Here is a 20,008-nt window from a genome sequence, read left to right on the forward strand (position 1 = left end):
CTGTGCCTGGGCTGTGAGAGTGAACTGACCACTTCCTTTACAGCCCCCTGCCTCCCAGGCCGGGCACCCTGTGCCCCCTCCTCCTCAGCACTGCCCACTGACGGGAAGCCTTCGACGCCCACAGCGCTTCCCACTCCAGGCCTGGCTCAAGGTGTCCACAGCCCCTCCACCCACCCCTACATGGAGACCACAGCCAGCTCCCGTGCCAAGATGTCACGCAGCATCTCCCTCGAGGACAGTGAGGGCCCTGTCCTGGCTGAGCTGGCCAGGCCCCTCCACCGGCCCTCCTCCATGGGGGACCTGGTGTCCTTGGGTCAGGAGCTCCAGGCCATCCCCACCATGGCAGCACCCAGTTCTAACAGCGAGAGCCGAGAACCTGCCTTGTCGTCCTGGGGCAACCACGAGGCCCGGGCCAGCCTGAGGCTGACCCTGTCAAGCATCTGTGACAAGCTCTTGCTGCCCTCTCCCCCACTGGAATCTGCGGCCACCCAGCCCAGTGTCACCGTCACAACAGCCACCTTCCCAGTCCCCAGCCCCGTGGACGCAAGCTCCCTGAAGATCCACAATTCCACCTTCCTCCCAAGGCTCCTGGTCCCTGGGCCCCTCAACACCCCTGCCCACCCCAATAGCACCCCACTTCCAGAGGCCAGGCCTGGAGTCCCTGGCAGTGTCAACTCCTTCCTGGAGCCCACCTCTTGTAAGTACCACTCTTGGGGCAAGGGACTGTCCCCCAAGCCTTCCCATGTACAGCTGGCTTAGCTCCAAAGGTGGCCCCTTGATCCGGTCACAGGGGTTGCTCCATTCATTTATTTGTTTGTTGGTTCATTTAGATATTTAGTGAGCACTTATGTGTTGGGCTTTGTTCTAGACCCTGGGCACATGGGGCATGGTCGTCAACAAGACTACGAAGAGTGGACACTTTCAGTGGGGAGATGGCCAGACTAAATGGAAAGCAAAGTGTTAAGAGTATCCCAAAGGTGTATGTGCTAAGGACAGAAATAAGAGAAAGGGTTTAGGGAGGGGGGGGGGGCAGTGGTTACAGTTTTAAGCAGGATAATGAGAAAAGGCTTCAAGGAGTAGGGGGCATTTTAACAGAGTGGGAAGGAAGTGAGCCTTAGGGGACTGAGGGAAGCCTTCCAGGCAGAGGGACAGCCGTTGGGATCAGCCCGGCCACTCTAGCCTCTCTTAGATCAGCTAAAAAGTGGAGGTGTCTTTCTCATTCCCTCCCCTCTAGCCCCAGATACCCTCAGTCTGGTCCAGGGCAGCCCTGGACACTGGGAGGAGCCTGGGGTGCCGGCCAGGGTCTTGCCTCCAGCTCCCCTTGAACTGAGCAGCGTGAGCACTGTCGTGCACAGACTGCAGACTGCCTTCCAAGAAGCCCTGGACCTTTACCACCTGGTGAGTGCAGCCCTGGGGCCAGAGGAGAGGGCTGGGCGGCTCCCCTGGGCTGCTGGGGCTGGGTGGCCCCTGACAAGTTTGGTACCCCCTTGCAGATGGTCTCCAGTGACCCTGTGAGCACTGACCAGCAGCGGCAGGCACGGGCCGAGCTGGCCTCTACCTTTCTTTGGATCCGTAACCAGTTAGAGGCCAGTGATTGGCTGGTTGGGACTGACGTGGCCCAGGCCCAGCGCAGCCCGGGTGCCCCCTCTCCAACGACGCTGTGCCCCCTGGCCAGCCCAGATTTGCACGCCCTGCTGGAACACTACTCAGAGCTGCTGGTGCAGGCCGTGCGGAGGAAGGCACGGGGAGACTGAGGGCCGGCAGCCCACTCTCCACAACATCCCTGCTGCTTCGGAAGAACTAGGTGTCTTAAGAAAATAAACCGACAGCTTAGAGGAATGGTTCCTGGTGCCTCTCGGGGTGCCTGCACAGGGCCCCCTCACATGGATGCTGGGGAAGGAGGGTGGACAGCAGTGTTGTGTTGGGCCAGCTTGGGGAACGTGGGTCGATGAACTTTGGAAGGGATGACATCTGTATGCAGCAGGTGTTGGCCACCTAATGTTGTACCCTCACCTGCTCTTCCTCTTCCTGTCTCACCTGGGGGACATCAGCCCCAGCGCCTGTCTTGTTCAGGACTCCATCAGTGGAACCAACATTCCCAAGAAATTTGGGAACTGCAATAATGACAATCCCAACACCTGGATCCCATGTCGTCCATCCCCACAGAGCTGCTCTGGAGTCAGCTGGGGTCCTTGCCCAGGGGGGCCCAGCTATTTTCCCAAGGAGGGGCTAGCCCTTCCTCCCTGCCCCCTTACTAGTGCCCAAGAACCCACAAGATCCACTGCCATCACTATGTGCCAGACCCTGGCTCCCAGGGCACACACTGCCCACTGGTTCGTGGCCCCCAGGCCAAGCCCAGGTTGGATCCTATGAGGTCCAGACTTTTGTCCCCACCTGCAGCAGTGGAAATAAAGGAGAACCCAGCAAGCTCACTGACTGGATAATCAGGCAGCGTGCCCAGACCCTCCAGCAGCTGGGACAAGGAATTCTCTCCCCAGCGGGACTCTATCCAGATTCACCCCATGAGCTCCCAGCTGTGGTACCAGCTTCCCCAGGCAGCAGGCATCTAGCCATGTGGTATGTCTGCCAAGAACTGTGACCACTCTTGTGACCACAAAAGCCCCCACTGTCCCAATTCTCTATAAAAAGGAAGCCGGCAGGGGAGGGCCCTCTGCTGTCTCTGGAAACATTGACACACATCACAACAAATCGTGCCATTTGAAAAATCCTGCCGGGTACCTGTCTGTTGCCAGGGGTAGGGAGAGGAACAAGACAAGCAAAGCATCTGCCCGCATGTTATTAGCTTTCTAGAAAGCAAAACGGCAAAACAGTATCTAGGTAAGCTGTGGGAGTTCACTGTGCTGGTTGGATAAGCCAGGGGAAGGTCTTTGTGGGGTGACATTTGAGCTGAGGCCCAACAGAAGGCACAGGTCACGTGGACTTATTGGGAAGGTATCCGAGCAGAAAGAACAGCCTGTGCAAACACCCCACTGGGGGGGATCAAACATATGGAAGGAATGGAGTGAGGAGAAAGGGTAAGAGAGGAAATGGGAGGAAGAATGGGGTTCAAGGGGCAGGGCCCTTTTGCTTCATGACATTTAAATCCAAGAACAATTCACAACACAATTTCCCCCCCTAAATAAGATGCCTGACTTTGGTATTTGAGGTGACACCCAGTATTGTTTATTTCTCAGAGTCCCTCCCCCTTCCCCGCCCTACAGGTGACATATCCCTGGGGAACTGCTCTCTTTGTCCCTGCCTTGCCTGGCCACAGTCACCAAAGATCTCTGTGCCAAGGCTTGGCATCCAGGCTCCTGAACACCCAGAGAACCATCTTGAGCCTTTCCCTTGTGGACTGTACCCCTCCTCCCAACCCATATCATAATTAAGCCTTCAAAGCTCAAATAGCAAACGGCTGGCTCATGGGGGCCACGCTGCAGGGACGTGTGTTAGTCTTGATTATGTTCCTGCTCTGCTACCCTCTGAGGCTGAGTTCCACCCTCCAGCTCATTCCCTCAGCTGCCATTCCAGCACTCGGCAGCACACCCTCACCCAACTGGGAGCAAAGGCTCAAAGAAGGACAGCCGCCAGGGCAGTAAAAAAGGTGCTAATAAACCTTTGCAGATGCTTCCCCTTTCAGAGCATTTGCAGGCAAGAAGAATGGAGATTGCTTTGATTCGCTTGGACCAACCATCTCTCCTGGCCATATCGCCGTTCCAACAAAATTGGGTTCTGGGTACAAGAGGAGGGTGGGCTGGTAGAGAGGACCCAGTGTGTCTGCCTTGGTTGTTCTGTGCTGTCACTGGTATCTCTGCCCTGTGGGCTAAGTTACATGTTCATTCTTAGTGCTGAGCTAGGCCTGGCCCATTGCTGGAGCTCAAGAAGTCGCTGACTGGATAAGCGAGAGGAAGTAACGCACAGAGAATGTTCAAAATCCTTAACTACCGGTTCAGAGGTCAGACAATGACCAATCTAGAACACAGACTCACTTGAATGGTGGGGTTCTGGGAGTCTCTCTGGTGGTTTCAGGTGACCCTTTTTGGCTCCTGGACTGTGGAAGAGTGGGAAAGTGGTGTCCCAGGCAATCACTAGGAGCTGGACTATGAACACACCAGCATTTTAATACCTGCTACACCCAGGTGTGTACAGTGTGGCTGAACGTCACCAGCATTTTAATACCTGCTACACCAAGGTGTGTACAGCGTGGCTGAACGTCAGCTCTGGGCATCTGAAAATCAGAGAGGTAGAGCTTCCTGTTGGAAGATGCATAGCCTACATTCAGCCCCGTTGTCCTTCATTCCTGCACCCTGCTGTCCCTCCGTTCCTCTGGAGCAAGCAATCACAGCCACTCCTCACCCTCCCTTCCTCAGACAGCTGCTGTGATTTGAATAACCAAGCAGGCTGCTGGATGTCTGGCTGGTAACTGATTTGCCTGGCAAACAGATCCTCAGGTCCTTGGCCCTGCTGCTACTGAGAAGACAGCCTCCCTGCACTTCCAGGAGCTGTCTAGGTTCCAGTCTTGCCCTTGCTTAAGGTTCTTGTGGGTCCTAGTGCTTAGCCACCCCTGGTGTCCGGCGAGTGTCCTCAGGAACCTGGTTTAGGAGAAGGGGGAGGAATGGTGGTCCCATGGCAGAGTAACTAGAGCCAGCTATGTCAGCTCCCTGGGCTGGTCACAAAATTTGCATGGAGAGAATAAGGCTCCGCAGGGCTCCCTCCTCCCTCTAGTCATCCGGGGCTGAGGCTGAGGCGTGACTGCAGGTGGAAGAGGCAGTCATCTGCGTGGGGCCATATCACCATTCCTGGAGGTGATGCCCCGTGCCTTCCTGGTCAGGAGTCGGCGTCCACAGCCACCCAACTGGGGCCACCTGCCTGATAAGCTCCGGGGAGATGCCTATGTCCCAGGTGGGCCCCTCACTGGGACTTGAGGTGAGGGGTAGGTGAGACACAAAGCATCACCAGCTGGCTTCTCTCCTCAGACTGCAGCAACCAGCGGGGCCCACCAGCAGACCAGTCTTCTGGCCTCGGGGACTCTTGGGTAGCGGTAAGTCTGCAGCTGGACCACAAGACCCTGCTCAGTTTCACCCCTGCCCGCTCTCAGCCTCAACAGAACCTCACTGCCCCCTACTTCCTGAGCCCATTGCATATGCCCCTCCAATCTCTGGACCTTTCCACGTATTATTCTCTCTGCTGGGAACGCCTTTCCTTTCTTAATAGAGCACCCCGTAGGCTTCATCCCAGGCCCCATTTCCTTAGGGTGGGCAGTCACAGTTCCTACCCCAAGATCCCTCTGTCTAGTGGGGCAGAACAAGATTCAAGTCAAGTGGATGGTGAACTGCTTTATGGCAAGTCAGAAAAGGTGACAGGAGCACCATGGGGGAAGACAGGGGCTTCTCAGAAGGGATTTTCGGCTGTGCATGCCCTGGAAGAAGGGAAGTACCAGCCCGAATATAAATGCAATTGGGACTATTTCAGTACGTGTTGAAAGGCAGTAAGTGTTCTAGGCAATGGATATTTACCAGGACAAAAATTCCATCCTTCCTGGAGCTTTTAATCTGGTGGGGGCTACAGGGATAGACAATAAAATTAGAAAAATCCGTTGGAAGATGTAACATGGAGAAATAGAAATCAAGGTCAAGGCAATAGGGAAAGGTCAGGGAAAGCCTTTGCACACATAAATAGCAGTCTCTGGCCTTCCCGGACCTCCTGGGTTCCCAGTTCCAGGGATTGTATTTGCTCCAACTGGGGAGTCTAACTCCCATGTCCCTCCCACAGCCCATGCAGGACAGTCTGGCCTCCACTCCCAGGGGCCCGGGGACCCTGGGCTGCCCACTCTGCCCCAAGGCCTTCCCCCTGCAGCGCATGCTGACTCGGCACCTCAAGTGCCACAGCCCTGCGCGCCGCCACGTGTGCCGCTGTTGTGGCAAGGGCTTTCATGATGCCTTCGACCTCAAGCGCCACATGAGAACGCACACCGGTAAGGAGGGGCAGGGGCAGGGCTGCTGGGCCCCAGCAGGGTCTGGAATTAAATGGGAAAGAGATGCCCGGACTGTGGAGTTTCCAGTGTTTGTGTTTATGGGACGGACACAGGCAGAGTCTGAACAACTTAGAGCAGGAATGTGGGAATGCTCCTGGAGGGCAAAGTGGAGAGACTTTGGTTTGGAGGCCATTGCCCTGTCTGTCCTCTCCATCTGCCCTTCTGCAGGTATCCGGCCATTCCGCTGTGGAGCTTGTGGGAAAGCATTTACACAGCGCTGCTCCCTAGAAGCTCATCTTGCCAAGGTGCACGGGCAGCCGGCCAGCTACGCTTACCGGGAGCGCCGGGAGAAGCTGCATGTATGTGAGGATTGTGGCTTCACCTGCTCTAGGCCAGACGCGTACCTGCAGCACCGGGCCCTACATCGTGCTGCTTGACAATGTGCATCTCACACAACCCACGAGGGGCAAATAAACACAGGAAACGCACGCACAGAACGCAGTATTTATTACACTCGGAGAGGATAGTTCACTCGGTCCAGCGGTGACCACAGTGTGGGGCCGTGCACACATAGTACAAGCGCATGGCGTCCTGGCAGAAAGGGTGCGCGGTTAGGAAGGTACTATGGAATGGTACAACACCGGAACCTCCATCCAGCAGACCCGCACCCCAAGATAATAGGCAAAGGGGCCCTTCCCACTGGTAAGGGTGCCCCCAATATTGGTATCCCTGCCCCCAGGGAGGACCAACCCTGGGACCCACAGAAAGCCTTCCTCCAGCCACTCACCTCGGCCCGGGCACTGTGTGACTGGAAGAACACCGCCTCCTTGTGGCCACACCTGGGAGGACAGTCAGCCATTCAGCCAACCATACCCGTCCCTCCTTCACCCAGTGAGGACGAGCCACTCCATCCCCAGTACCAGCAGCGTGCTCACTTTTGGCACGGGTGGTCCTCGGTCCGCGGCAACGTGGGGTCCTGGGATACGTCAGCGATGATCTGGGTCAGTTCGCTGAAGGAACAGAAGGTGAATAATTACGCCCAGTCCAAGCCTCCCAACCCCAAAACCCCATCCCCAGGCTTTAGTGCCGCCACTCACTCCACTTCGTGCGTGATCTTGTTGACGTAGATGCAGCTGTTGTCGGCTTCCTGCTGGTAATCACAATTCCGGCACTAGGAGAGGGCGAGTGTGGCGGGAAGGGGGTCATGGAGAGATCAGGGAAGGGACTGGAGGGCAAGGCTGGGTCTTCCCTGGAGGGAATGACTAGAGCATGGAGTCTCGTTGGGATAATGGGGTATATTGAGAATCACTTCAGGGATGGGCAAGACAAGAGACTGGGTTCACTCGGGGGATAAGAGGCGAGATCAAAAGGCGTAGGAGGCGTGAAAGGAGTAACGGTCACGTGGAGTAGGTTGGGGTCACACTAGGAACAGATGGCCGTTCTGGGAAGCACCGGAGGCTCCGCAAGCTCGTGCTCACCGCGTAGAGCAGAATGCGGTTCTCCTTGTCCTCCTTGGGATAAAGCATGTTGTTACTGTGGGGAGGGGGAAGTCAGAGGTCAGTACTGGGGCCATTATTTGCTCCCCCTACACACTCGCAGGCCCAGCCTCACCATTCCTGGCAGAATCGAATACCCACGAAACCCGGCTCATAGGTCCCGTCTGGTTCCATAGCGACGCACTGCCCGCCAAGCACGCCTTCCGCACTTGCTCCGCCGGGCGACCGGTCGCGGGAAGGGTCAAGTCTAGTGGCTTCGCCAAAGCGGGGCGGAGCTACGCACTTGTACTGTCTCTTGGTACGGGGCTTTGTACTCGGCTCTCTGCACTGAGGTTCGACTAATTAACTTGCTTCAATTTTTTTATATCCTGCGGTAATTGTTTACAACTCCTGAGCCTCGCTTTCCCCGTTCGTCGAATAGCAGGGTTCGAGAGCCAGGAATATGATGCTTTACGTAATATGCAAGGCGCAGGGCTGGCTGAAGGCCAGTGCACATGCGCAAACGAGGGTGCTCTCGCCAGTCCTTCCCCTGGGCTTCGGCCTCGCCCGCCCGGGCCGTTTCCCGGGCGGCCATTGGAAGAACTGTGCACGATGGAAGACCTCTCAGGATTGGCTGGGCCTACCCAAGGCTACGGGAGAGCCCTCTTCCTGGCGTGGGAAAGAGACGGTGGCGATTGGCGGACCCTGCTAGCGGGAGAGCATGGATTGGCTAAAAAGGGAGCAGGGGGAGGGGCTGATATCCCAGAAGCGGCGGCGGCGACGGCTGCGGAGCCGGTGTGAGGCGATTGACCGGGCTGCGGACCCCGGCACGGCGCGGCGAGATGGAGGTGACGGGCTTGTCGGCGCCCACAGTGACCGTTTTCATCAGCAGCTCTCTCAACAGCTTCCGCTCTGAAAAGCGGTACAGTCGCAGCCTCACCATCGCTGAGTTCAAGGTGTGGCCGTGGGGGCGGGGTCCGGGGGCGGGGCGTAGGGTTTGAGGGGGCGGGGCAAAGAAGAAATGGAGGGGCTTCGCGAACGCCGGGAGGGGCCAGAGATCTACCGAGGTTGAACTGACTGCGGTGACTGGGCCCCGGCGGGGTGGGGCCAGAGGGAACCTGAGATTCCAGAAATTGGGGGCGAAGCAAGGGAAAATCAGAGGTTGCATAGGGCGTGGCCAGGGATAACCAGGTGGGTCCTAAATGGTAGGTTTCTTGGAGAAACAGGGATGGGATGATGGTTGTTACAGGGGCGGAGCTTAGGGGCACCTGGTTGGCTCAGCTGGTAGAGCTGGAGATTCTTGATCTGGGCTCATGTGTTCGAGCCCTGTGTTGGGCGTACGGTTTACTTTTTTAAAAAACATAAAATAAATTTGCAAGTACGTACCTTAAAAAAATAAAAACGCAAGGAGTGGAGCCTCAGGGCAGAGGATGGGGCCGCTGACAGCCTTCCACCGACTGCTCCCCTCGCAGTGTAAACTAGAGCTGGTGGTGGGCAGTCCTGCTTCTTGCATGGAACTGGAGCTGTATGGACCTGACGACAAGTTCTACAGCAAGCTGGATCAGGAGGACGCACTGCTGGGCTCCTACCCAGTAGACGACGGCTGCCGCATCCACGTGAGACCTCCCCTCCATTCATTTATGTATTGAACAAATACTTGCTGTAGGTTGCTCTGTGTGATAACCAAAATAGGCCCGCCTCTCATGGAGCCCCGCATGGAGAGAGACAGAGCCATCACTGGACAGTGACAGCCAGAGTAGTCCAAACCGGACTGGGAAAAGGCCAGGGAACTGGGGGCCCCCAGAGAGGTACCTGACTCCTCCTGGCAGTATCAGAAAGGGCTTCCTGAGGGGCGGGATGCCTGAGCTGAGACCTGGGGATGAGGAAAGGGCAACTTAGGATAAGGGGTGGAAGGGCCCTGCCAGGTGGAGGCAACAGAGTACAGAGGCATATTGTGAGGTGGGTCAGGGTGAGTGATGAGACTGGATGCAGTGGGAGAAGTTGGAAAACAGAGGACCTCTGCATGCATCAACTCACATCCTCTCTGTTCTCCCCTTATTCCTCAGACAGCCCAGCATCCGAGGTGACCTCCACCTCAGGGCCTTTGCAAGTGCTATATACACTGAGCCTGCGTGGTTCCTTTTTATAGGGAGGCTTATTCCTCCCTTCCTCACACCTGGAGGGTGTGAAGCCATCTCTGATCTCAATATAAAATTTAAATCTCCTCTCTTTTCCACTTTACTTCGTTTTTGTCCTTAGCTCCTAGCACCCTGGGACATACTGTGCATTTCCTCCAGCACCTGGAATAATGCCTAGTCCAGAGAAGTTGCTCAGTGAATCACTGTTGGATACTGAGTTGAATCCATAAGACTTGGAAGATGGTGTGATTAACCCCATTTTGCAAAAGACAAAACTTAGCTTAAGGATGGAATTTACTTTCCTAAGGATGAACTACAGTTAGAATTTTCACCTCAGTTTGCATGACTCTGGAAGTCATTGTGCTCAGAGAACTGGTTCTTTTTTTACCTCTTAAGTGTTCATTGAGCATCCATGTTATGCCAGGGGTATAGCTATGAGCCATGTCTGAAGCAGTCTCTGTTTTAGTTCTGTCCCGTGTGTGAGATAGAGGTTAGCTAAATACTTATAGGAACAAATATGAAACAGAGACACGAGGGCCACATAGGAAGAGATCACAGAGCTGGGAGAGCCGATACTGGGGGAACGTGACCTATCAATGAGGTCCTGGAGGACTTCCTGGAAGAGGCGATACTTGAGCAGAGACCTGGAGAATAGGAAGAGTTAACTGAGGAAGGGAAAACAGTACTCCAGGAAAAGGGCACATCATATGCAAACACTGAGGTGAAAGGGAGCACAGGTAAGTACAGGGACTGTAGAGTGGCCTCTCCTCTGGCAAAGGGAAGTGAGAGTCAGGGGAGGGCTCTGAACCAGGGGAGTCCAGGTCTGACTCAGGTGTTCACAGGCTCCCTTTGACTGTGTGTGGGGAGCAGACTGCAGTAGACAGGAGGAGCAGGGAGACTGGGGAGGGGGCTGCTTCCATAGTCCAGGTCGTGTGATGGGTACTGGATCATAGTGGGAGCAGGTCAGGGTAGTGCTGGGCCCACAGGACTGAGACTTTGGACTTACCCAAAGTCTACCTGGGCAGCCTCAGCCTCCATATGTTGATGGGTCAGGCACGAGTCATGGTATCCTCAAATAGGAGGTTTTCACACATGGATTCAGGTGTAGACAGGCTAACTTCTGAGGTCATTTGAGGAAGGTTTCCTAGAGGTGGAGCCTCTGGGGGATTTATATTTGTTTTAAATTATTTTTCTGTTTATAAATATTACCTGTGTTTGAAGTGCCTCACTGGCTCAGTCGGTAGAACATGTGACTCTTGATTTCAGAGTCATGAGTTCAAGCCCCATGTTAGACACAGAGATTATTTAAAAACAGGTTTTTTTAAGTATATATATATAATATATTACCTGTATTCGTTGCTTAAAATAATAGCCACCTCAAATTTACAAGATCCTTAATACAGAAAATAGAAATTCTTAGTGATCCTGACCAGAGAAAAGGGCCATTTCTTTTTTTATTATTTTTTTATTTTTTAATAAATATATAATGTATTATTAGCCCCAGGGGTACACGTACCCTCCCCAATGTCCATAACCCCACCATCCTCTCCCTAGCCCCCTCCCCTGGCAACCCTCAGTTTGTTTTGTGAGATTAAGAGTCTCTCATGGTTTGTCTCCCTCTTTCCTACCCGCCAAACCCCATACGTTGCATCTCCACTTTCTCGTATCAGGGAGATCATATGATAGTTGTCTTTCTCTGACTGACTTACTTCGCTAAGCATAATATCCTCTAGTTCCACCCATGTCATCGCAAATGGCAAGATTTCATTTCTTTTGATGGCTGCATAATATTCCATTGTATATGTATAACACATCTTCTTTATCCATTCATCTGTTGATGGACATCTAGTTTCTTTCCATAGTTTGGCTATTGTGGACATTGCTTCTATAAACATTTGGGTGCACATGCCCCTTCAGATCACTACGTTTGTATCTTTAGGGTAAATACCCAGTAGAGAAATTGCTGGGTCATAAGGTAGCTCTATTTTCAACTTTTTGAGGAACTTCCATGCTGTTTTCCAGAGTGGTTGCACCAGCTTGCATTCCCACCAACAGTGTAGGAGGGTTCCCCTTTCTCTGCATCCTCACCAGCATCTGTCATTTCCTGATTTGTTAATTTTAGCCATTCTGACTGGTGTGAGGTGGTATCTCATTGTGGGTTTGATTTGTATTTCCCGGATGCTAAGTGATGTGGAGCACTTTTTCATGTGTCTGTTGGCCATCTGGATGTCTTCTTTGTAGAAATGTCTGTTCATGTCCTCTGCCCATTTCTTGATTGGATTATTTGTTCTTTGGGTGTTGAGTTTGCTAAGCTCTTTATAGATTTTGGATACTCGCCAAAAGGGCCATTTCTATTCTCACTGTTAGCCCAGTGACTCAGGCCTAACACCTTACAGTCTCTGCTCGCCCCTCTCTTTCCCTCACACCTGTATCCAGTCTGTCAGCTATGGACTCCACCTCCAGAATCTATCTGCAGTCTACACTCTCCTCCCCCACTGCGCCTGCCCTGGCCCAGCCTCCATCCTCTCACTCCTGGACCCCACAGCAGCCCTTGGTGGCGGGGGTGGGGGTGCCTGTAGTCTACTCCCCACCTGCAGCCACAAGGCACCAGTGAGGCCCTGAGTCAGGGTCAGGGCGCTCCCAGCTCAGCCTCCCTGGCTGCATCTCAGTCTGGTAAAAGCCAAAGTCTGCAGTGATCTGTTGTGTCTCCCACCTCCCCTGGCTCTCCACTCCAGCCACAATGGCATTCCTGCTGTTCCTGAAAAAGGGCTAAGGACATTTCTCTACCCAAGACTGGATGCCTTTTGTTCCTTCTCAGCCTTTAGGCCTTGGCTTAGACACCCTGTCCTTTCAGAAACCTTCTCTGACCACCCTCTCATGCTCCTAAACCTCGTTGTTTATCTACTTAGAATCTTGTCATCATCAGTGTTGAATAGATACCTGTGTTTGTTGAGGGTCGGGCTCCCAGCAGAAGGAGCACTCCTTGTGTCCCCAGCACCCAGCACAGAGCCCAACTGGGGGCCAAGAGCATAGCAACAATGAGTGAATGAATACTGGAGGTGGGACAGGAAGAGATGCTTCCGGTGTGGAGCTTGGGGCCAGCTTAGCAGGTCCCAGAGGCCCAGAGAGGGCAGATGGGCTGCCCAGAAGTCTTGTGAGCAAGACCTGAGCTTGGCTCTTTAGTTCCAGTGCCTTGGGAACCATCAGTGGGGATGGTGGCAGCATGGGGGGATTGTCTGGGAAAGATCCAGCCTCTGAGGGCTTAGATGGGGTGGAAGAAGGGGAGATGGTCAGTGTGGCCACCTTTTCTCATCCCTTCTGCTAGGCTCAGGAGAGGAGAGAAGGCCTGGGTAAAGGTGAGGCTAGAGGACTGTGGTCTTTCCCCGATGGAGAGACTTAAATCCAGGGAATGCTACAACGTGCAGTCCCCTGCCCCCAGCGTCCCAAGTCTCCCAGGCCAGGTCCTGCTCCCCACTGACCTCCCTCCCCTCACTACAGGTCATTGACCACAGTGGTGCCCGCCTTGGGGAGTACGAGGATGTGTCCAAGGTAGAGAAATACCAGATCTCACAAGAAGCCTATGACCAGAGGCAAGGTACAGCCACAGAGGGATGGATGGGGGCTTCTGGGGGCCACAAGGGGTCTGTGTGGGTGGACAGAGGTCGGGGGAAGACAGGGACACTGTGGGGAGGTCGGTGGTGTGGGCAGTGGGGACAGACAAACATGGCAAGTAGAGGTCGTGGGATGCAGTTGGTGTGTGGACAGATAGGACTCGGAGGGGTACAGGGGGTGGGTGTGAATGGGTGCTGGGAGGTGTGAGGGAGTGTGGGCCAGCAGATGGGGGCATGAGAGGGAAGTTTGGGGTAGAAGGGTCTCACATGGGGGGCATAGTGTCCCATGGGGGCATGAGCAAAACGGATCAGAATGTGTAGTGGGTAAGACGAGGAGAGGCAGCATGGAGGGACTATGATGCTGAAGGAACACGGGAAGATGGCGTAATGGGAAGACTGGAGGCAGGCACCTTCCTTTAGTTTCTGGATTGTGGGGCAGCCCCAGGGGTCTGGGGGAGAAGCCAGGGCTATAGTGGGAGACTCAGGGCTTGGGCGGCACCCCTCTGACACCTAAAAGATTTTCTCTCTGAATGTCGGCCCTGTGTGACTGGAAGGTGATCCCATTAGGCCAGAGGCCACACCAGGAAAACCATGTCTAAGCCTTGTCCCCCACCCCACCCTCAGACTCAGTCCGCTCCTTCCTGAAGCGCAGCAAGCTAGGCCGGTACAACGAAGAGGAGCGGGCACAGCAAGAGGCCGAGGCCACTCAGCGCCTGAATGAGGAGAAGACCCAGGCCAGCGCCATCCCCGTGGGCAGCCGCTGTGAGGTGCGGGCACCTGGGCAGCCCCCTCGCCGGGGGACCGTCATGTATGTAGGTACGTGCTCCACGGAGGCCTTCTGCTCGGCCCTGAGGTGGGCTGTGCTCCGGCAGGGGGGACAGACCCAGCAATGACAGTGACAGCGCAGAGTATTGATGGCAGGGCAGTGGGATGCAGAGGCAGGACATCGTGCGTTGTGATGGAGGAGGCCAGAGGGGTCCGTTCTGAGGTGAAGGCACAGGGTACACTGTCAGAGCTGAGATGGGGAAGGCAGGGGCCTGAGGTGATGGGGGGTGGGGGGAGGAGAGAAGCTTGGTGAGGCTGTGTGAGCGGAGAGGCAGCACCACACCCGCCCTGGAGAGTGATCCTAGAGGCTTCCTAGGGGGAGGAAAGCGTGAAGGGAAGGGTGCTCCAGCCAGAAGACATGGGGAGTGCAAAGGACCAGGGAGCAAGAACAGGCTGGGCCTGTCTGAGGCAGGAAAGAAAGTCAGCTCTCGGGGAGGAAATGAGGGGAGAGGTATGAGGTGAGGTCAGGGCAGGAGTGAGGCCAGACCATGCAGGACCTAGAAGACAGTGGAGAGTAGTTGAGGGTTTTTTGTTTTTTTGTTTTTTTGTTTTAATTTTTTGGTAAAGATTTTATTTACTAGAGAGCACGAGCAAGTATAAGCAGCAGAGAGGGGCAGAGGGAGAAGCAGGCTTCCTGCTGAGCAGGGAATCAGACCTGGGGCTTGATCCCAGGACCCTGGGATCAGGACCTGAGCTGAAGGCAGCTCCTTAACCAACTGAGCCACCCACGCACCCCGGATTTGTTTTTTGGTTTTTTTTTTTAATAACAGCTTTGTTGAGATATAATTCATATATCATAAAACTTAAAGCATACAGTTCCCTGGTTTTAGGCACGTTCACAGAATTGTGCGGCCATCACCACAGTCAATTTTAGAACATTTTCATCTCCCCAAAAAGAAACTCCATAAGCATTAGCAGCCACTCCCCATTTCTACAACCTTGACTGCCCCAGGCCTGGGCCGCCACTAGTCAATATAGTCCCTGTAGATCTGCCTGTTCTGGACATTTTATATAAATGGAGTCCTGTAAGACATGGTCTTTCATGACTGGTTTCTTTCACTGAGTTCTCAAGGTTTTTATGTGTCAGTGCTTTGTTTCTCTTTATAGCCAACCCATGCCGGGTTGACTGAATATACCACATTTTACGTATCCCTTCCTCAGTTGATGGATGTGTGCGTCCTTCCAGTGTCTTGTCTATGACGAATAATACTGCTGTGGACATTCTTGTATAAGCTTTTGTGTGGACACGGATTTTCATAGGCACTGCTGGGTCACAGTGTCACTCTGTGTAACCCTCTGCGGAACTGCACCTGGTCATCGTCACACCAGCCACGTATGAGGGCCCTGGCTTCCGCATACCCTCGCCAACATGTTTATTGTCTGTCTTTTTAATAATAGCCATTTTAGGGGCGCCTGGGTGGCTCAGTTGGTTAAGCAACTGCCTTCAGCTCAGGTCATGATCCCAGGGTCCTGAGATTGAGCCCCGCATCTGACTTCCTGCTTGGCGGGACCCTGCTTCTCCCTCTCCCACTCCCCTGCTTGTGTTCCCTCTTTCGCAGTTTGTGTCTGTCAAATAAACAAAGAAAAATCTTAAAAAATAATAATGATAAAATAATAGCCATTTTAGTGAGTACGACCTGGGACAGCAGGTGGGTTTGATTTGCATTCCTTTGATGGCTAATGAGATCGACCATCCTTGTAGGAGCTATGCGTATGTCTTACTTAGAGAACTTTCTATTCAGATCCTTCCCCCTTTTTTTTTAACTGGGTCATTTAGTTTTCATTGAGTTGTATATTAGTTTCGGGGGCCGCCATAACCAAGGAACCACACACTGGATGGCTTAAGCGACAAAAATGTGTTTCTCAGTTCTGGAGGCCCGCAGTCCCAAGACCAAGGCCTTGGTAGGTTTGGTTTCTTCTGAGACCTCTCTCCTTGGCTTGAGATGCTGCCTTCTTGGGGGGATTGGGGGAGGTGTTGCCTCACGTGGTCTTCCCTCTGTGTGCAGGCACATCCCCGGGGTCTCTTTGTGTGTCCAAATTTCCTCCTCTTATAAAGACACCAATCAGATCAGATTATATCCACCAATGGCTTCATTTTAACCTAATCACCTTTTTGAAGACCCTGTCTCCAAATGCAGTCACATTCCGAGTTACTGAGGGTAAGGAGATCACCATGTGAATTTTACCAGATGCAGTGCAGCCCATCAGTTGTAAAATTCTTTATATATTCTAGATACAATTCCTTTATCTAGTACATGATCTACAGATATTTTCTCCCAATTTTTTTCCCTCTCATTCTGTAGGGTGGTTATCTTTTTTTTTTAATTTTTTATTTTTCATTAACATACAATGTATTATTATCCCCGGGGTACAGGTCTGTGAATCACCAGGTTTACACACTTGGGTGGTTGTCTTTACTTTCTTGATAGTGTTCTTTGAAGCAGAGCATTTTAAAATTTTTTATGAAATCCGGGGCGCCTGGGTGGCTCAGTGGGTTAAGCCGCTGCCTTTGGCTCGGGTCATGATCTCAGGGTCCTGGGATCGAGCCCCACCAGCGGGGTCTCTCTGCCTGCCTCTCTGCCTACTTGTGATCTCTGTCTGTCAAATAAATAAATAAAATCTTTAAAAAAAAAAAAAGTTAAAAAAAATTTTTATGAAATCCAATTTATTATTTTCTTTGTTATCTATGCTTTGGGAATTATATCTAAAAAAACCAGTGCCTAATATAAGGGTTCACTCCTGTATTTTTTTCTAGGAGTTTTATAGCATTATGTTTTGTATATGAGTCTTAGATGTGTTTTGTTTTTTTTTTTTAAGATTTTATTTATTTATTTGACAGACAGAGATCACAAGTAGTCAGAGAGGCAGGCAGAAAGAGAGAGAAGGAAGCAGGCTCCCTGCAGAGCAGAGAGCCCAATGCGGGGCTCGATATCAGGACCCTGGGATCATGACCCGAGCCGAAGGCAGAGGCCCTAACCCATTGAGCCACCCAGATGCCCTTTGGATGTATTTTTGAGTTAGCTTGTGTGTGTGACATGAGTTAGGAGTCCAACTTTCTTCTCTTGAGTGTGGATATCTAGTTGTCGCAGAACTATCTGTTGAAAAGACTATTCTTTTTTTTATTTTTTAGATTTTTTTTCTTTATTTATTTGACAGAGAGAGAGATCACAACTAGGCAAAGAGGCAGGCAGATGGGGGAGTGGGAAGCAGGCTCCCTGCTGAGCAGAGATCCCGATGTGGGGCTCGATCCCAGGACCCTGAAATCATGACCTGAGCCAAAGGCAGATGCTTAACCCACTGACCCACCCAGGTGCCCTGAAAAGACTATTCTTAACTCATTGAATAGTCTCAGCACCCTTGTCAAGAAATCATTTGGTCATGGGACACCTGGGTGGCTCGGTGGGTTCATCCTCTGCCTTCAGCTCAGGTCATGATCCCAGGGTCCTGGGATCGAGCCCCGCATCAGGCTCTCTGCTTAGCAGGGAGCCTGCTTCCTTCTCTCTCTGCCTGTCTCTCTGCCTACTTGTGATCTCTCTCTGTCAAATAAATAAATAAAATCTTTAAAAAATAAAATAAAATAAAATTAAATTAAATTAAAAAAAAAAAAAAAGAAAAGAAATCATTTGGTCATAAGCAGTGTGGATTTTATGCCAAATGGGATGGGTGGCCTTTGAGGAATTTGGGACAAGATATCAGTGCTACTTACTTTAAATTTTTACAAAGACTCCTCTGACTGGGGTGTTGAGTAAATAGGGGATCTAGGTTAGGAACAGTGAGACCAGTAAAGGGGGCTACCATATTCGTCCAGGCAGGAGATGGAGGTGGCCCTGGGTGGTAGCAAGGAGAGGTTTTTGCCAGGATAGGCTTTAAACTCAGTGGGTGGGAATGAATTTGGGGTGAGCTGTATCCAGGGGTTTCATTGGGCTTTCCTCTTTGGGCAGGACTCACAGATTTCAAGCCTGGCTATTGGATTGGTGTCCGCTATGATGAGCCACTAGGGAAAAACGATGGCAGGTAAAAAGTGATCCCATTAGGGCACCTGTGTGTGTCTGTGCCCGTGTCTGTGTGTGCATATGTGTGCTTATTCATATAAGGGCATGTGAGTGAGCATCTGGGGTGGGAGCCATGTTGGGGCCCTTTCTGACCACTGCCGCCCCCATCATGCCCTACAGTGTGAATGGGAAACGCTACTTCGAATGCCAAGCCAAGTACGGCGCCTTCGTCAAGCCATCGGTTGTGATAGTGGGGGACTTTCCCGAAGAAGACTACGGGTTGGATGAGATGTGACACCCAAGGAAAGGCATCTGCCTGCTCCAACTAACTCCCCTACTCATTGCCTCTCCCTGTGTGTGCCCATGGCCCTTCTCCCTGAGCCCATTTTTATTTTATTCACCTTGCCATTGACTTTTGAGACTCGTGCATTAAATTTGCGGAAAACTTAGGTGTTGGAGGACTTGATGATTATAGGAAGGGTTGGGGGGTGGCTGGGTAGGTGAGGATGAAATAGGAGGCTGGGTAAAGAAGAGGTTGGGCAGGGTGAGGCTTAATTGCTTAGCTGATAGCTGGGGCCCATGAGACTGCTCTTTGTCTTTTGTTAGTTACTGTAATGTTTTGCTGTTATAACAAAAGGGACCAAAAAAATAGTGGCTTAAACAGGGTGGTTTATTTCTTATGTAAAGTTTCATGTAATCACCGAGAACTGGTATGGTGATCCCTCTGTGTCAGAGGTCAGTCTCCACACATGTGTCTTGCTGCTCTCCCTTTTCCTTCTCATGATTTCCACATCATCAGCTCCAGGACCAAGGAGAGGGGAAGGGCAAGGATACCTCTTGCCTTTAAGGAGTATGTGCAACTCAAAACTTGTTTCTATTTCACTGGCCAGAATTTTGTCTCATGGCCACTTGTAGTTGCAAAGTAGACTGGGAAATGTAGTTTTTATTCTGGGCAGCCATGTTCCTAGCCAAATATCAGAAGTTCCTATACCATAGAAGCTGGTCGGAGAAAGGAGAGTGGGGGTCAATGAGCAGTTCCATGACAGTTCCTGTGGGTGGGAGACCTTACCTGGCTCGCTTAGTAATACTTTTAAAAAGAAAGAAATCAAAAGACTAGAAGGAGCTTGAAGCCCCTTATAGCATTGAGCTGGGCAAAGTAAATTGTGCCTTCCGGTATGTGACTTCTTCCCATGGGGTCCCTGCATTCTGGGGAACTTCGGTCACACTGTGCATGAGTCTGCATGTGCTAAAGCCCCTCTTTAGCTCCTTGAAGTTTTTTTCTGGGGTGACACAGATTCTCTCTCACACATGGAACACTGAGATTCACATCAGACACCCACCAGGAATAGATAGACACCTGTACATACACACGCATTATTGAAATTGTCGAGGTACAAAAACAAAACCCTGGTCACTTTAGAAAAAGATCCCAAGGCTTAGGCTCCTACCGTGTCAGGGAGTTGTCAGAGCGAGGAGCCTTAGAGGGGATGTCCCCCAACTTCTCAACCAGCACCTACCAATTTTAAGTTCACCCAGAGTCCATGAACCCTGATTTCATAAGTCTTCATGTCATTGCAGACACTCCACAGTTTTTGAGCCTTTCAATGTATGTCAGGCCTCATACTGGGGATATGTTCATGAAGTGGACACAGTCCTTGCTTGAGATTTAAAGGCAGACAAACATTGTCTCTCTCTCTCTCCCTCTTTTTTTCTTTACTGTGATAATAATGAATAAGGTGGCCGGCAGTGGGGGAAGGAGAACAAATCACTAAATCTGCCAGTGCTGCTGGTATGATAGAAGAAATGGGGATAGAGATGTGAAGAGGAATCACCTGAACAAAAAGGGACAGGGCTTTGTAGGCCCAGAATAATCCCTTTGGTGATTCATGCCCATCAGAAACTTGATCCCTGTGCTAAACACAAACTTAGGCTGAATGCGACCTTTGTCTTGCTGCTGAGCTAAATCAGTAACTGGACGTGCTTAATGGCTTGC

At 52.1% G+C, this 20,008-nt stretch overlaps 4 protein-coding genes across 5 annotated transcripts in view; 3 read left to right on the forward strand and 1 right to left on the reverse strand.

Annotated features, from left to right (window-relative positions):
* The window catches only part of WDR62 (WD repeat domain 62), a 44,620-nt gene extending 41,911 nt beyond the window's left edge, over nt 1–2,709 (forward strand). The window contains exons 30-32 of the mRNA XM_059151415.1: nt 44–697; nt 1,235–1,398; nt 1,494–2,709. Coding sequence (XP_059007398.1) covers nt 44–697; nt 1,235–1,398; nt 1,494–1,754 — 1,079 coding nt within the window. The 3' untranslated portion in view covers nt 1,755–2,709. The remainder of the gene's footprint in view (nt 1–43; nt 698–1,234; nt 1,399–1,493) is intronic.
* A 1,511-nt stretch (nt 2,710–4,220) lies between these two features.
* OVOL3 (ovo like zinc finger 3) lies at nt 4,221–6,462 on the forward strand. The gene is made up of 4 exons (XM_059151421.1): nt 4,221–4,902; nt 4,977–5,041; nt 5,773–5,974; nt 6,203–6,462. The coding sequence occupies exons 1-4, from the start codon at nt 4,809–4,811 to the stop codon at nt 6,409–6,411; spliced, it is 570 nt and encodes a 189-aa protein (XP_059007404.1). The 5' UTR covers nt 4,221–4,808; the 3' UTR covers nt 6,412–6,462.
* Nucleotides 6,463–6,464: 2 nt separating this feature from the next.
* On the reverse strand, nt 6,465–7,861 carry POLR2I (RNA polymerase II subunit I). Its single transcript, XM_059151422.1, has 6 exons — nt 7,586–7,861; nt 7,453–7,507; nt 7,072–7,145; nt 6,910–6,984; nt 6,762–6,813; nt 6,465–6,565 (listed from the first exon to the last, which is right to left on the reverse strand). The coding sequence occupies exons 1-6, from the start codon at nt 7,642–7,644 to the stop codon at nt 6,503–6,505; spliced, it is 378 nt and encodes a 125-aa protein (XP_059007405.1). The 5' UTR covers nt 7,645–7,861; the 3' UTR covers nt 6,465–6,502.
* Nucleotides 7,862–8,129: 268 nt separating this feature from the next.
* TBCB (tubulin folding cofactor B) lies at nt 8,130–18,464 on the forward strand. 2 transcript variants are annotated; one of them, XM_059151416.1, is made up of 6 exons: nt 8,130–8,405; nt 8,922–9,065; nt 13,086–13,182; nt 13,823–14,014; nt 17,965–18,037; nt 18,196–18,464. In XM_059151416.1, the coding sequence occupies exons 1-6, from the start codon at nt 8,292–8,294 to the stop codon at nt 18,308–18,310; spliced, it is 735 nt and encodes a 244-aa protein (XP_059007399.1). In that variant the 5' UTR covers nt 8,130–8,291; the 3' UTR covers nt 18,311–18,464. The 2 variants fall into 2 exon arrangements, with proteins under 2 accessions (XP_059007399.1, XP_059007401.1); XM_059151418.1 differs by lacking the exon at nt 8,130–8,405 and adding an exon at nt 8,492–8,640.
* Nucleotides 18,465–20,008: the final 1,544 nt, after the last annotated feature.

This window comes from Mustela lutreola, chromosome 16 (assembly GCF_030435805.1).
Source record: "Mustela lutreola isolate mMusLut2 chromosome 16, mMusLut2.pri, whole genome shotgun sequence".
Lineage (NCBI taxonomy): Eukaryota > Metazoa > Chordata > Mammalia > Carnivora > Mustelidae > Mustela > Mustela lutreola.

Excerpts from the sequence above, each read along its gene's own strand:
- OVOL3 (XM_059151421.1), top strand. The coding sequence starts at position 4,809 with ATGCCCCGTGCCTTCCTGGTCAGGAGTCGGCGTCCACAGCCACCCAAC. Across the intron at positions 5,042-5,772 it reads TCGGGGACTCTTGGGTAGCG|CCCATGCAGGACAGTCTGGC; the intron begins GTAAGTCTGCAG and ends TCCCTCCCACAG. Across the intron at positions 5,975-6,202 it reads CCACATGAGAACGCACACCG|GTATCCGGCCATTCCGCTGT; the intron begins GTAAGGAGGGGC and ends GCCCTTCTGCAG.
- POLR2I (XM_059151422.1), bottom strand. The coding sequence starts at position 7,644 with ATGGAACCAGACGGGACCTATGAGCCGGGTTTCGTGGGTATTCGATTC. Across the intron at positions 6,814-6,909 it reads GAGGACCACCCGTGCCAAAA|GTGTGGCCACAAGGAGGCGG; the intron begins GTGAGCACGCTG and ends CTGTCCTCCCAG. Across the intron at positions 6,566-6,761 it reads CACACAGTGCCCGGGCCGAG|GACGCCATGCGCTTGTACTA; the intron begins GTGAGTGGCTGG and ends CCTTTCTGCCAG.
- TBCB (XM_059151416.1), top strand. The coding sequence starts at position 8,292 with ATGGAGGTGACGGGCTTGTCGGCGCCCACAGTGACCGTTTTCATCAGC. Across the intron at positions 8,406-8,921 it reads TCACCATCGCTGAGTTCAAG|TGTAAACTAGAGCTGGTGGT; the intron begins GTGTGGCCGTGG and ends CTCCCCTCGCAG. Across the intron at positions 14,015-17,964 it reads GGGGACCGTCATGTATGTAG|GACTCACAGATTTCAAGCCT; the intron begins GTACGTGCTCCA and ends CTCTTTGGGCAG.